Source organism: Triticum dicoccoides, chromosome 4B (genome assembly GCF_002162155.2).
Source record: "Triticum dicoccoides isolate Atlit2015 ecotype Zavitan chromosome 4B, WEW_v2.0, whole genome shotgun sequence".
Classification (NCBI taxonomy): Eukaryota; Viridiplantae; Streptophyta; class Magnoliopsida; order Poales; family Poaceae; genus Triticum; species Triticum dicoccoides.
This window is the reverse complement of record NC_041387.1, coordinates 682,540,613-682,555,937: the sequence shown is the minus strand read 5'-3', so window position 1 is coordinate 682,555,937 and position 15,325 is coordinate 682,540,613. Positions and strand designations below refer to the sequence as shown.

General features: G+C 43.6%; 1 protein-coding gene across 1 annotated transcript; it reads left to right on the top strand.

The window, feature by feature from the left end:
* The first annotated feature begins 203 nt into the window (after positions 1 to 203).
* LOC119293120 (anthocyanin regulatory R-S protein-like) lies at positions 204 to 13,963 on the top strand. The gene is made up of 8 exons (XM_037571682.1): positions 204 to 641; positions 3,192 to 3,295; positions 3,699 to 3,926; positions 6,857 to 6,953; positions 7,053 to 7,067; positions 7,176 to 7,232; positions 12,900 to 13,574; positions 13,748 to 13,963. The coding sequence occupies exons 1-8, from the start codon at positions 204 to 206 to the stop codon at positions 13,961 to 13,963; spliced, it is 1,830 nt and encodes a 609-aa protein (XP_037427579.1).
* Positions 13,964 to 15,325: the final 1,362 nt, after the last annotated feature.

Genomic DNA, 15,325 nt, shown 5'->3' with positions numbered 1-15,325 from the left:
AGCAGTTGTTCGCCTTCGAGCATGAGGAGGCCCGCAGGTGTGGCGTCCGCGACGTGCGGCATGGCTCCCCGTCGCCAACCCTCGTCATGCAGGGCGAGGACTAGGAGGCAGAGGCCGCCTACCAGGCGGCGCTGGCGGCAGTCTTCCACGAAAGCGAGGAGGAGGAGCGCCGCAAGGAGGAGGAGGAGGCGTAGCAGGAGCGCATGGCGGAGGCCATGCCGCTGTCTGCGGCCGGCGACTGCGTCGTGTCACCGTTGAGGCCGCCGTTCCCCGTCAAGGCCGAGCCGGCGCCGACCCCCACTGAGCCCATCGAGCGCTGCTCTTGGACCGGGGTGGTGCGCGTTAGCACGCCGCCGGTCTGGCTGGGGGCGTCAGCGGAGCAAGAGCAGGCGTGCTTCGAGCAATGGTACCAGCAAAGGCTGGCTGAGGAGCACCGTGAGGGGGAGTACCTCGAAATGCTGGAGCGCGACGCCGAGGAGGAGCGCCGCGAGGCGGAGGAGGAGGAGGAGTGTCGTGCTCGCGCTGGTCCAGCCCAGCCGGCAGCGGACAACGTCGCTAGAGCCTGGTCGACGGCATTCCTGTGGGCTGGCCCGGCGCCGACGCTCATCACCTCACCGGCCCCGACGCCGCCGCCGCCTTGGGCAACGCACCTCCTAATAGTGTGTAGTTTTATTTAATGTTTTATTTAAGGTAATAGTGCACTATCGCCGGCCTTTGTGGCCGGCATTAATGTTTAATTAACATCTTTTCAAAATGTGTGGTGGAATGTTTTTTTTCGCGCCGGCTAAAGAATGGGTCGGGCCAGCATCGGGCGCAAGCGCCGACCCGAATGCAAAAGCGGACATGGGTGTACGCCGAGCCAACCCAAACAGACAAAATGCGGATAAAAGCGTCGTCCGTTTGGATCGGCGCATTGGATTTGCTCTAAGCATATTGTAAGATGCAACTAGTCTGATCCGCTCCCATGGATGCGCCATCATCATTGGTAACGACCCTCGTCGAATCAAAGCTTTCACCATAGCCTTATTCCTCGCCACCTCAATAGACCCGGGTAGGGGGTAAGCCGATGCGAACCTGTGAGACCGAGCCACGTGGCTCCATTCGTATTCATCAACGAGGATCACGCCAACAAGGAGCAAAAGGATAGCACGGCCATACAACACCATGAAGGACTACTGGAGTCGAAGCCGGCACCACACGGCCCAGATCCATCCCACAACTCTGATGCGCCCGCCGCGCATCACCACCACCGCACACCATGGCGACAACAATACCACAACGCCGGGTTGAGATCCTCTGCAGTACTGTACGGTGCTGTAGTGTACAGCACCACACGGTACTGCAGAGGATCCTAACCCCACAACACCATGTAGCTGCAACCCCGGCAACCGCGAAATTGCCACAAACACGCAGTAGTCGTACCAGCAACCACCATGAGAGTGGCCCACCATGCCCAGATCGGGCTCGCAACGCAATTGCACGCCGCACATGCAATCGTCGCCACCGCGGCTCCCCGTCGGCAGTAGCAAGCAGCCACACTGTCACAAACATCGGAAGCTATCCCAAGAGGTCAGGATGAGATCGAACACCTTCGAATCGGGATCCCAAGTCTACGCGTTGTCGCCACCTTGCTACTGAGCCACCCGCAGCACTAAACGTGATGATGCAAGACACACAGGACACAGCGCCAGCCGCCGCTGCGAGGCCCCCAACTTGTGGGCAAGCACACTACAAAGCGGAGAGCAGATCCCACTGTCGCCGTCTCTGTGTGGGCTTTGCATGTTCGAGGCTTCTGACAACGATGAGAGGAAGGAGGAGAGGAAGGGGTTGCGGACGGAGAGCTGGCGTCACCGCCCGTGTCGCCCCGGGGAGGAGCAACGTGGGGGGGGGGGTGCGAGAGGGAGTTTAACTTCTAAGAAAATGTGTGAAGATGGAAGAATGAGTTTTACATAGCAAGGAAATGCTGCCAAACTTGACAGGGATATTTTACGCTTGGACAGTTTTAACACCCAATAAATGGCTTTACTAAACTGATGATAAAAAAGGGTTAAAATCGGCGAAGATGCAAATAGAAGAAGGAAATTGTGTGTAGCAGTTCTTATCGGTTTAAATGGAGATAGAAACTAGAAAAGTAATCAAGAAGTATTCCACTGAATTAAGTGCATAATTGGTTTGCTGCCCATTTTTGGCTTGCCAAATATTGGCAATACCAAAGACTTGCCAACTATGGCAATTTTATAAGAGATAGGCACGAACCAACCAAGTAGTAGCCAATATTTGACACAATACCAAACATTGGCATGCCAATTTTTGATAACAAACCAATTATGCTCTAATAACCAACACCTGACCATACTTTAAAAGATGAAGAATGAGCGACTATTCTCCTCTATTCCCGATGAAAGCAAAACAGTAGCAGAGGACCATTTATAGGAGGTTCCATTTTGGCTTTTACTCCCATCACGCTCATTTCTTTAATGATTAAACGTACGTAGCTGTCAAACGTACGCGCATATTATACCTTATAGTTTACAACAAAAACGTCTGCTTGCTAGCTACTGTATTTCTTTAAAAAGGAAATATTGACAAACTTCCAAAAACTATTTCTTCATCTTGTCCTAGCAAGACTACCATCTCCGTGGAGCGAGTTCTCCCGCTAATTGCAAGTCACTAACCGTTGAAATATGGAGCGGGCTTTAGACTCATTCAACAATTTCTAAAAAAACTCTAAGGGCCTATGTGTGCTATACGACTAGGTGGTGAAATTTTTAGTACCACCCCAGATTTGAAAGAAGAGTTGGACCTCTATGTAAGGAGTTCTCTTCTACATGTTGTTGGAGTTTGAGAAGATGAGTGGTTCCCGCGCGCTCCTTCATCGCCTGCCTTGTGGTGACCTATATCACGGCAGTATCTGTTTTTCGTGAGGTGACTAATGCGCTGGTGCGGTACGGAGGGAGAGCAAGGTGCTTTTTTGATGCCTAATGTTGCTGTTGGTGCAACAGTGTAGGCACAGTGCCTTGGATAGTTACTCGTCTGCTCAAAGATCCAACACGCCTTGGATTGTTGGCCCATTTGCATGTATATATAGCTGGTTGTTAATGGTGAGAGATTGGTGTCTAGCTCTCTCTTCTTGCTCTTCTTGCGAGTTGTGGTGATCAATGGCTGCTCCTTCCGGTCCCGGTCCCGGTCAGGAACCGCCGGCGGGGAGGCAGTTGAGCTACCACCTCGCCGCTGCTGTGAGGAGCATCAACTGGACGTATGCCATTTTCTGGTCCATCTCCACCGGCCCAGCGGGGTAATTACACTTTCTATTCGTCCTCTCAGTCCATGAATTTGTTTTTTTCGTACAGGTCGCATTTCAACGTTTTTCATCCTAAAATTTTACACACATACACATAACATCCTTGTTTATTTGCACAAATTTTTTCAGAATTTTTTGAAACCAAAAAGTTTGAACTTTGATTTTTCTTTTTTTTAAAGGCCTCCGTGGAGGCCGAGAGCCAAACGCCTGTTCTCAGTACTATAGTACTACCTCCGTGCTAAAGTAGAAGACGTTTTCAGGTTAAACTAGCTAGCCCGTAAAAATATCTTATATTTTAATACGATGAAGTATACTTTTTGAAGCAAATACCCGAGCTAAGCTAGGTTCCTACTTTTCATGTATCAAGCCCATCGGTTTGTTTTCATTTGTATTGTAGAGTTCTGGCGTGGAAGGAAGGATTCTACAATGGCGAGATAAAGACGAGAAAGATGACCAGCTCAACCACGACGACGGAGCCGAGAAGCCAGCAACTGAGGGAGCTCTACGAGTCGCTCTTGTCCGGCGGCAACTCCGACCGCCGGGCAAGGCTCTCGCCGGAGGATCTCGGCGACGCTGAGTGGTACTACACCATAAGCATGAGTTACACCTTCCGGCCTGGCCAAGGGTACGCCTCTGTCCAGATGCATTATATTAGGCGCCTAACGAAAATTAGGTGTTTCCACAACGTGACACAAGTTACTTCGATTACCATCCGACCAGGATAAAATTGATGGTGGATTTCAACAGTCGTATACTAAAACCGTACACTCAAATGCCAAGTGCACAGACCTATGCAAAACATCTAAATGACGAAACCTCACCAGTGCTAAATAAAAAAAAATGCGAGAAAACTTCCGACCTATTCATCTTCAATCATGACAGTATAACAAACACCAGAATTAATGAAAATTACATCCAGATCCGTAAACCACCTACCGACGACTACAAAAACTGAAGCGAGCCGAAGGCGCGCCGCCATCATCGCCCTCCCTCGCCGGAGTCGGGCACAATTTGTTGTAGTAGACAGTCGGGAAGTCGTCGTGTTAAGGCCCCATAGGACCAGCACACCAGAGCAGCAACTGCCGCTGATGAAGAATAACGTAGATCGAAAGGATTCAACCTAAAGACACACGAACGTAGACGAACAACAACCAGATCCGAGCAAATCTACCAAGGATAGATCTGCCAGAGACACACCTCCACACGCCCACCAACTATGTTAGACGCATCACCGGAATGTGGGCTAGGCGGGGAGACCTTTATTCCATCTTCAGGGAGCCGGCGCCGTTTCGTCTTCCTGAACAGGACACAAACCCTAACAAAACTGAAAGAAGCGACTAACAACGGAGCTCTCCCGCCGGCCCTTGCCATGATCCACTGCGCCCCCATGGCCCTAGGGTCACTGGAGGCAAGGCGGACCTGCGGCGGCGCCGGCGAGAGGCACGATTCCTAGCTTTTTTGAAGAGGATGAGGCGGTCACCAGTGCTAAATAATTAAATGGACAGAGTTTAGCTACAACAAGTTAAGTAACTAAGCTTTGGGACTTTAGTCGTTAAACTCTTAACACCTTACCTAAGCACTTATGAATTGGAGAGACCTAATGCACCTGGACGGAATGAGTACCGAAAATGTTTTTTTGATCCTGGAATCCAGTGAGCTTGGATTTTCTAAAAAAAATCTAGAACAAAATTTTCAAGTGTCTAAAAAAACAAATCTGAAAATTATGCACGGCTTGTTTAGTCCTGAGGTGGAACACCCTTCTTTTGCGGGGAAGGGTGGGTACACCCTTATGTACCGTACAACTTGCCTTCTAGTGCATGGGAATCTGAACCATGTGCAAAATTTATTTGCATTGTTATATTGGATACTGTTCATCATCTAGTGAATCCGTATTTTGTTTCGGACCATAGTTTAGAAAACCTGACTACATTGCCGAACCATTGAGCCTGTCGGTTCAGGTTTTCACCGGTTGGACCTCTGGATCACCAGTTTATTTTCTGGTTTATTACCATAAAATAATATATGTCGAGTAATATATAGATGCTAATATAGTGTAAAACAGCGGTGAAATAAAATTACTTCCTTAACCTGGACAACAAAGTAGCAGAGCCAGATTGGTAATTGGGCCTTGGCTAGGCCCTGCCTGATACTCCAGCGACCTGGGAATCACTTCTCCTAGCGAAATTTTCGGTTTCTATAAACCAGGGTCGCCAGTTGTGGCTTGGTAATCCTCATGACCCTTTTTGTATTCCTATGAACTTCCCGGTTAATCAATAAATAGGCCTTCACTGCAAAAAAAAACTTCTCATGAATTCTATAAGAACATTTTTTTTTTCTGGATTTTGTTCTTCAAAGGCCTGGTTTATTCACCGGTTTTTTCAGAAAACCAGCCAGTTTGTGTGAAATGGTCTTATTAGCTTAAGAAACCGCCAAGGCCCGTGCTCTAGTTGGGTTTTTTTACCTATGTTTCTGATAGAGCTATTTTGTGCTAATCCGTACGATACCGCGTGAATCAAATTGCAACTCCTGCACCTAGCACCTTCAGGCCTCCTTTGGTTTGTAGGAATTTTGTAGGAACTCTATAGGATAGGATTTGCAAAGGAAAAATTCCTTCGAAGCGCTTTGGTTTATAGGAATGGATTCCTGTTCCTATGTAGGATAGGAATCAATCCTTCACATTTTGGAGGAAAAAAAACATTAGCCTAGACTCAATGGAAAAATTCCTATCCTATGCACCAGATGGTATCTCTTTCTCTATAAAAATTGAGATGCATGTCATCTCACTTCCTATGATTTTCCTATTCCTATAAAATTCCTATCCTATCCACCAAAGGAGGCCTCAGTCATTTCCATCATCTTCACTGAAGCTACTAGTCAGAAGGTTCAGTTGTCCCTTTCTCTCACTATTGTAGAATAGGTTAGCAATGACGTGCACAAGTTGCCTAGCAGTGGCAGGCATTGATGTGGAGGGTGCCTGCCACTGACCTCCTACCACTACTAATAGTTTATCAGTGGCGGGCAGGGCGCCAACCACATATAGAAGATTTCCGGTGGTAGGCTTTAGTTCCTACATGCCATAGGTCTTACAGGTACCACTGCTCGGGCCCCTACGCGACCTCTGCTGAGGGAACCTACAACAGTGGATGTACCATCATTGACGAGCTTGAGGACCCATCCTTTTTTCTCATCGCTGACATTCATCTTCTGACAGGTGTCTCTAGTCGGGTAAGGGCTATAAGTGAAAACGTATTATGCAATAGTATAAATATGCGGACGTGAAAATAGCAAGCGATACATGCACTATTTGCTTTTACAAATCCACGAATTCATCTTTTTTATGTCACTCACATGTACATCTATATAAAAATGTGAAATTATTTTCAGATTTTTCTTCAAATCTTTTTAATACAATTTATAAATAAAATGAAATTTTTGCCTTGTACGATCTGGCTACGTGTGATATAGTGACATTAGTACCTACTACATACTTGGCCCAATATAATCACAACCGTTGCTAGAGTGAATACGTACTTACTGAAGTGTTTGTTCCGTCAGGTTGCCAGGCAAAAGCTTTGCGAGCAATCAACACGTTTGGGTGTACAATGCTCAATCCGCAGATACCAAAACTTTCGAGCGCGCGCTCTTAGCAAAGGTAACCCAGATATCTCACGCTTAATTTGTATACATCTTTTGGTCGTTAACTAACTACTAATATACTCCATCGTGGTGCCTACTGGACGCTTAAAAAAAGACCGTGCCTATTAAGGTCAGCACACTACTTCCATCACGCTTCCATCATTGCATATGCATTGATCTATCACGTACATGTGTTCCCTTCACATCTCTCATCTCAAGTTGGCTCGCATTTTTCCAGACAGTCGTTTGCATTCCCTTTATGGGTGGTGTGCTCGAGCTCGGGACGTCGGATCCGGTGAGTGCGCATGATTTTCACTTTTAAAGGAATTTCATACGGATTTTGGAGGATTTCGTTCTTTAGGATCTTTTCCTATAAAACTTGTTTGGTTTGTAGGATTAGAAACCATATAAACTATTCATGTGGTCTACTTTATATACAGTTCCAAGGTAAAAAAATTCCATTGAGTCTAACCTCATGGATTTTTTTCCTTGTTTCTATAACAATTATGCATTGCACCTAATGCTATAGGAAAGTTCCTGCATTTTTCATGCGGTGCAACCAAACAGCTTCTATTATAGATTCCTCAATCACATAATGGTTTATCATTGACGGGTGGGCGGCCCATCATGAGGTATTCGTCAGTGATGACCTATAAGCGGAGAGGCCATGTCACTGACGGCCACAATTCTTCCGTTGTGGGCTGGGAAGGGCTTGTAGAATTAGCCCGTCAGTGATACAAGTCCAGGGGACGTGAAAATTGTCATGTCTACAGCTTGTTCTGTGCAGCCCGTCTGTGGTGACTTGTTTCCTACTGCTAGCACCTAGCGGTGCCTGAAAACCCATTGCTAGCAATGCAGCCCCAGCCGCACTGCCTCTTAGCAATCCCAGTCGTTGAGGGAGCACATTTCCTATATACATAATTACATATACATACACACATATTGCATTCTAAGCACATACAAATCAAGATATATTTATCTACGACATAAGCAAAATTTGATCTTCTAAGATTTCAACTATATTACATAGTTTACAACCAACAGAATAATACATCCATACCATATGCATCATAAATTGCATCTAATGGGAAGTTGTAGAAACCTAATAGACATAGTTCTAGAAATCTAATAAGTTGCCAACAAATGAAATATGTTGCTTTCTTGGTTACGTCATTGCCTTCGCAATGGGTGCCAAAAGATGAGCAGGCCAATGTCTTTCCAAGACCATAACCCCACAATCAGGATGCAACACCCGAAACATCCAACACCTAAGACCCTTGTCAGCTCCATCTTCGGATTTGTCCGGATTATGCTCATGGTAATGTCTGTTTGTATAGCATCATCAAAATAGAAGATCTTCACGGCTATGACATTCCAGCAACACTGTACAAAACACTCTTTCAGATAAATGTCTCTTGTACAGTGTGCCAAAACATGGCACTAACGGCGAGATGAAGTAGGTCTCTCCCTAATCTACCTGTTGACACATAAATAAAGAATTTCTTCAGTTTTGTGCTAATAGCATATCCAGTCTTAACAAGTATAATCAGTTGAATCGGATGTTTGGAGATCAAATGTTGGGGTAAAACATAACAATGCTTTTCTTGGTTACATCGATGCCCTACTCATGGCAAAAATTCTCACAGGAGAACTTAGATCCATCACCAGTAGTTTTGTACAATGTGCCAAACTAGGCCCCATGTTTTTAAAATTCAATTCAACTTAGCAACGCAAGATTCAAAATTTTAAAAACTCGTACTTAGTTTAATTCAAGATCAAGGTCATGTGAATGCTACAAAAGCAAGCTGAGGTTTTATTGAATTCATGCTCCAGCCAACTCATCCAAAAGTCCAAACTGATGGAAAGAGGTGGGCAACATTTTCATCACCCCCTCGTGTCTAGCCTATTTTAGTCCTTAGATGTAGGATCAACGTAGGTCGTAGTACCATTTTATATAATACTGCGTTGGCAGGGTCTTGAACTCAAGACCTCTTGGCTCAAATACCATACTGAATTCATGCTCCAAACAAATCATCCAAAAGTCTGAAGTGATGGATAGAGGTGGGCAATATATTTCAACAGGTTTATTAGGCATACACATGTCAACTTTATGAATAATAGGCTTAGGTATGGACAAAGTTGTGATATATCTGAGTTTGCTCTTTGCAGCATCGCACGAAAGTCAGCAATGAAAGCCAATAGAAATTGGCCCATACTAGTTGAATGCAAGCTTAAGACCATGCAAATGCTACAAGAGTAAGATGAGCTTCATCAGGAATGTAGATGGCAAGTTTATAGATAGCATTGTTAGCTACATGTTATGTATAAAGTTGTGATCTATTTATCTAATGAACATGAACTTGGTATTGTAGCATCACACAATAAAAAAGCCTCAAAACTCAGCAATAAAAATCAATATAAATGGCCTCAGACTTGCATATATAGCATGCATATAGCACTAACTTCTAATGACCGGCGCTAAAATCATGGCCAATGGGCTACATATGACTAAGTTAGAAACCAAATCAAGGGAAAATATCAGGTGGGCCCAAAATGTTATCTCTTCCCCAATGTATTTGTTGATGCAATAAAGGCATGTGGTGAAGGAATAACATATGTGAGGACCATGTGGAGTATATCATTGGATTAGGCTACGAATTAACCTTATGTAAAGAATTGGTCATGCTTTTATCGGCCAACAGAAACTAGCGCTTACATTATTTCAGGAAATTTACTCACAACTGGCAATAGAGTACCTATGCTACCCATATGTAAACAAGATGCTAGTTTTATTTATTTAGCTAGTATGCAAAATAATAGCTTAGACCTAGGATGTTGTTCCCTTGAATAGTAAGCACTCTTTCTCCTGTTGGATCATGTAACCACGAACAATGCCTATTTATACAATTGGTTGCATGTACAAAATTCGTTAGGAGATAGACATGCTTACAAATGATAGAAGCAACAAAAATTCTTGGTCCATCCATTGAAACCATGGCCAACAATTATGTCTCGCCTTTCTTCCTTCTTATAATGAAAAGGAAGGGCTCCTGCTGGTAGCAAGAAAATTGGATCACATAACCCCCAAAACTGTCCAATTTGGATGACATAACCCCCTCATCCTTAAAACCAAGTTCTTAATCCCCTAAACTATCTTAAACCGGACAAATCACACCCCCCCCCCCGCCCGAACTCAACTTGAGCGGTATGGGACGGCTGTTTTGCCTAGCGACCGGCCACGTCAGATAGGGGCTAGTGCGTCCGGTATAAACGAAGCCCCGAGCCAGTTCCAACCAGACTCGTCCCCTTCCCATGCCCTTGCCCCTTTGCCTCCCTTCTCTTCTCCTCCCTCCCAGATGCAATATTGAGAGGAGCACCAAGAAAAGCAGCATGCTACTGGAGCTTCCATCTACAACCTTTAACACATATGCTCTCTGTCCAACTGTCTAAACACAAGATTTTCACTCTCTTCGTTCTTGTCCAAACATCATCATGTACATCCTTAATTAGTTGTTGCTGGAGAGGTGTGCCTGGTTTATCCAACCACTTGAAGAACAAGCATCCACCAATGCCTCCAATCTTGCAACAAAACAAAGTGGGGTATTCTTTAGAGAACAGAAACTACCAATCAATGGTTGCACTTGTGATATATCCATTCCTGTATTGTAATCGCTCCACGAAATCCAGCAAGGCATCTTCACATCGCACTCACACTTGAGAATCGGCTTGTACTCGTATAGCGGGAAATTGAAAGACCCAAATGACAGTGGTCCCGCCTCATTGAAAAACCCGCGACAAGCATGTGCTTCCTGTGATCATAATCACCATGGTGTGTGGAGGGGAGGAGGAGCAGAAAACCTAGTGGCGTTGGAGGAAGAAAGGAGAAGCACCGGCGGCGCAAGAAAGCAGAAGAAGTGGCGACTCGTTTGCTTGGAACCGGCTCAGGGGCTCGTTTTAAACCATATGCATTAGCCCTGTCCGATGTGGCTAGTTGGTGGGCTCAACCTAGGCGCCAAGTAAGCAAAACAGCCGTCCCATACCGCTCAAGTGGAGGCTGGGGAGTGATTTGTCCGGTTTAAGATAGTTTAGGGGATTAAGAACCTGGTTTTAAAGATGAGGTGATTATGTGATCCAAATTGGATAGTCCTGGGGGTTATATATACATTTTTCAAGTTATTCTTTAGAAAACCAGGTAAATAAAAAAGCTAGGATATGCATGCCATGGATATTACCCAACTTAGAATAGGGTTTAGGGTGTAGGCTTAAGGAGTTGGCTTTAATAAAATTAGAACCAAATCCTCAGGCCTAGAGCTGATAACCTATTGTCTTATTATGAGATTTTTCATCATTAGCAAAATATAATTTTTCCTGTCAAAGGTATAGAGTGCCTCGGTATTAGTGAGTGAAAAATTTCCTATTCTTGTAGGATTCAGTATCCCATGTCATCTAAATGCTGCATTTTTAGAATCTTGTGAACCAAAGCGTCCCCAAGAAACATGTAAATGTTTACTAGCTCAGAGATACGACTATCCTAGCCAAATTTTCCGTACAACCATCAGTGATGTGTCAACCCGTCATCACACAATTATTGTTAGATATACGACATGCAATGGAGAACGGAGAAGATCAAATCAACACAAAGGGACACAAGATTTTAACATGGAAAAACCCTCCAATGTGAAGGGAAAAAACACAAGAGACAGTCAGAGAAACTTTATTATATCGGTAGAGGTTACAAACATTGGGGATTTACAATGATGAAGTTATCCCGTGCGGCGGCTTACAAAGGATATATATTCTAGCGGTTACCTAGGCTAATATTGATCCATACCTCCCATCTCCTCTATGGTTCAAGCCTCCCGGCGACAGGTCTCCGCTCCGCTCCGACAGAAGTTATCCTTTATATAAATTTGGATCACAACTTAAAACTTACCACATACATGTTTCTATCCAATCAATCTGAGACGTGTGTCATTTCTAACATATTCGGCCACTCGTCAACAATGATCCATCAATGATAGCCTAGTGTATTTCCTTCAAAAATTGATAGCCCAGTGTGTAGACTATTACTAACTTGTTAAGGCATAGCCTAGTGGTGGAAAGGGACCGACGCCTTCCCACCAAGCCAGGTTCAAGGATGGTACCTGCAATATGGTTTGTTGCACCAATTATATTATAGGGGGCTTCCTTACTTACTCCCCTCCCTCCCCCCGTGGTTCTTTTCACTCTGCATATAAAATTTGTTTGAAGACAAACTACACGAAGTTTTTATATAGAAAATATGAACATGTATAATACTAAAACTACATAGTATGAAAATACATTTCATGATGCATCTGACAATATAGATTTCATATTGAGAGTGTTGAATTTTTTAATATAAAGTTAGTCAAACTTTTAAAGCTTGACTTTGACTATTTTTTATATGTAGACTAAAAGGAAAAGTGGGAGTATAACTCATGTACAAAACACATGCTCATTTTTGTTGGCAAACAAAACATGTTTATCATGACTAGCAGTATGAATTGTTTTTTGCATGAGGATAACACAAACTACCAAATCAACAGGAGGACACGTTTTTCCATTTCATCGGTCCATATCCTATAAACCTAAGAGAGTCATCTCGACTAGCTTAATTATTAATCTCAACATGCAAGCGTGCCACCTCACCATACAAGTATGACTGGGATAAGGCCCATCTCAACATGCAATCATGCAAGGGAAAAGACCCACCACAACATTCACCCATGAATGGAAAAATGTTTTCGATTTAATATTCTACTTATATTTAGTAAACATTGTTACAACTATACATAATCAAATATAATAAGTCATATGCATTTTAAATTTTGGTTCTCATGTTATCAACCCAGTTTTCATCAACCAATTCCCGTAGAAACGCGTGAGGTATCCTCTAGTTAATGAAGTGCTACTAACAAAGTGCAATCAATGGACTTGCTAGGTTTTGGAGGACTCGAACATGGTGCATCAGATCGGCACATCTTTCTGGGAGCTTCACTTACCATCGTTCCCGGCATGCTCGAAATCAGAGGAGCCATGCTCCAACCCATCATTAGCAAACGAAACCAGCGAGGCTGGCATCATGTTGGAAGACCTCGATCACAACGCCATTGAGGGGATGATCTCTGAGCTAAGGGAGGTCGAGTGCCTCTCTGACGTCAACCTTGAGTGCGTCACAAAGGAGATGGATGAGTTCCAATTCCTCCTCGAGGGGCTGGACAGTTGTGCTCTCGAGGACAACTGGGTCATGGACAGGTCCTTTGAGTCCATTTCTTCCCCGCAAACGGTGTCGTCTATGGACTACCCATGCACGGAAGATGTGATCGTCACTTTAAGTAGCTCCGTTCAAGGTACTCGACCATCCTGTTTTATAGCCTGGAGGAGGTCACTGGAGTTGAAAGATATGGTTGTGCGGGTCACCGACACCGAGGAGTCACAGAAGTTGCTAAAGAAAATTGTGGCTGGCGGTGCATGGACGAACAATGGTGATGGTGGCAGTATGGCAAGAGATCGGGAAAGTAACATCAAGAACCATGTCATATCAGAGAGAAGGCGTCGCGAGAGGCTCAACGAGATGTTCATGGTTCTCAAGTCACTCGTCCCATCCATTCACAAGGTAGTAATATTAAATATGGTATTCCTCGGCCGCCGTATAGAAATATTCAGTTTTATTTATTATATTCCCTTCTAAAAGAATTTTTAGTTATCTTGCACACATTTCTTTTTAGCGAATTGCACCATTTGTTTTTCATACAGTAGCTTTTATTTCTGGATCATTGTTAATTGCAGGTGGACAAAGCATCAATCCTCCTACAAACGATAGCTTATCTCAAGGAGCTGGAGCAAAGGGTAAAAGAGCTAGAATCCAACAGAGCAACAATAGAATGGAGGCTCCATGATGTCGTAGGCGGGAAGAAGAATGTCTCAGTTGGATCCAAGAGGAAGGCATTGGAAAGGGAGCATAATGATGGCCAGAGCAACATCGTCAATGTGACCGAGATGTAGGGATTATCTGTGTCCTACAACTATTTAATCCCATTTGGAAATAGTTATTCACTATATATGGAACTATTGTTGATGGAGCTATAACTTGAGGAATCTATACATACTCATGGTGTACTTGAGTAAATACTTAATGAAGATTATTGGAATACGGTATCAAAGAATATACAGGAAAAATCACCCGAGTACAAGTACTAATTGGAAGGAGCTAGGTTTATTGTCAGACTACAGCCCTGATGAAAATTAACCTACATAAGTAAATTGATATTTAATTATTACACATGACTCACACATGTGTGTTCGAGGACGAAAGCAACATTGTCCAATTACAGATGGATTATATTATGGTTGTTAATCTTATCTGGATTATGTTTAAAACACAAGTTTAAACAACTTGAAAAGTCACATTTGTAAAACACACGTGATCTTAGAAAATAGGAGCACAAGGCTAGTCGTAGTGGGGAGTAACTTAGACTAGTGTCATGTATATGATACTAATCAATGTTACTACATTCATAGTGCAAAGTATCATGATCGATGCATTTATTAGGTCGTAGACTCACTTTGCATTAGGTTGCGTTATGTTATGGTGCATATTTAGAGCAAGTACAATAAGTTGATGTAAATGGACTATGAGGATTTAGATATTGTGTTTTGCTGAATTGGAAGAGAGGGAGATAAAGAAGTTGGATGTAGATTTACAACCGGATGTAGCACGGGCTCCAAGAAGTTTTGTAAGCATGGAAGGTGGGTCATATGTTAGTAAAGTAACACTTGTAGCTAATTGCGATACATGTTAGCTATTACATTGAATATAGATGACATGGAAACATGATATAGACAAAAACCGGCTATATTACTAACCATGCTCTTATGTTACCATAAACACCTCTCTCATCATTACCTACTTGCCACATTAGCAAACTTACCTTGAGGTGTGTTATGTTACTAGTTAAGCTACTTCCACTATGTCTAGCCTAAGTAGGTTTCACCCTCTAGCCTCAATATGCATTGTCGGCGGCACCACCAGTAAAAACTTAAGATAGAAGAATAGAGGGTAGGCCGAAATCAAAAGTTCTTACATTGATATCAGCAAAGGTTTTGGTCGCGGTTTAACCAAGTCCATACCAAACTCTGTTGTCACCACTAGTGACCAACTTTGATGCATCCGCGGCAAACATTGCAATCAAAAATAGTTCACAAGAAAACAATTTTTTTTGAGAACTTTTATTTTTCAGTGAAAATTGTATTGCCATGGAAGTACTTTTATGTTGCCACGGTAGCAGATTTTGTTGTCATGGCGGTTGTTTTCTATAAACTTTCAAAACTTAATAAAACTAACAACTTATAAATAAAAGGGATAGA